Source organism: Phaseolus vulgaris, chromosome 11, assembly GCF_051622355.1.
Source record: "Phaseolus vulgaris cultivar YP4 chromosome 11, ASM5162235v1, whole genome shotgun sequence".
NCBI classification, from domain to species: Eukaryota; Viridiplantae; Streptophyta; class Magnoliopsida; order Fabales; family Fabaceae; genus Phaseolus; species Phaseolus vulgaris.
In genome coordinates, this window is record NC_143508.1 from 15675748 (window position 1) to 15676377 (window position 630).

At 51.0% G+C, this 630-nt stretch overlaps 1 protein-coding gene across 1 annotated transcript; it reads right to left on the reverse strand.

The window, feature by feature from the left end:
• Positions 1–630, reverse strand: LOC137835245 (uncharacterized). The gene has a single exon (XM_068643656.2). It carries the CDS (start codon positions 628–630, stop codon positions 1–3), a length of 630 nt encoding a protein of 209 aa, XP_068499757.1.

Below are 630 nucleotides of genomic sequence, written 5' to 3' on the forward strand. Positions count from 1 at the left end.
CTACGGCTCCTGGAGATAGTCCTTCAAGAATTCGCTTTTCACTAGCTCGTCCAATTGGTACCCCAGAGCCAAGCAGTTGCGCATGGGGTGGCCATATGCTTGGTGGAATTCGCACCAAGCATTCTTATTGGGCCCCATCTTCTTGTCGGTCTTTGGGGGCATCTTCAGTCTTGTCGCTATGTTAGGAATAATGATAAGCTCCTTGAGTTCTACACGAAAATTGTGCTTGGGGGGTAGGTCTCTCCGCGTGCGTGCTCTAGTCTGGGGCTTCTCGTAAGGTTGCTGCTTCCCCGAGCCTTTCTTCCCTGTTGTCGCCTCATCCACCCTCATGGGTTGAGGTCGACCTGCTGCTCGAGGTCGGACAGGACCAACGAAGCCACATTTCTCTGTGACTTGATCTTCCGCGGCGATGTGCGTTATAGCCCGACGTCTGATCTCGCAAAACGTCTTCGGATAATATCTGAGAAGCGATTCACTGAAAGGCCTTGGTAGCATTCCTTTGGTGAAGGCGTGCACCGTCATGGCTTCATCTGTGGGCTTTAACCTCACCACCTGGACTCCAAAACTATTCAAGAACTCCTTCAAGGACTCTCCCTGATACTTCTTTATGTCAAAGACATCGTATGACAT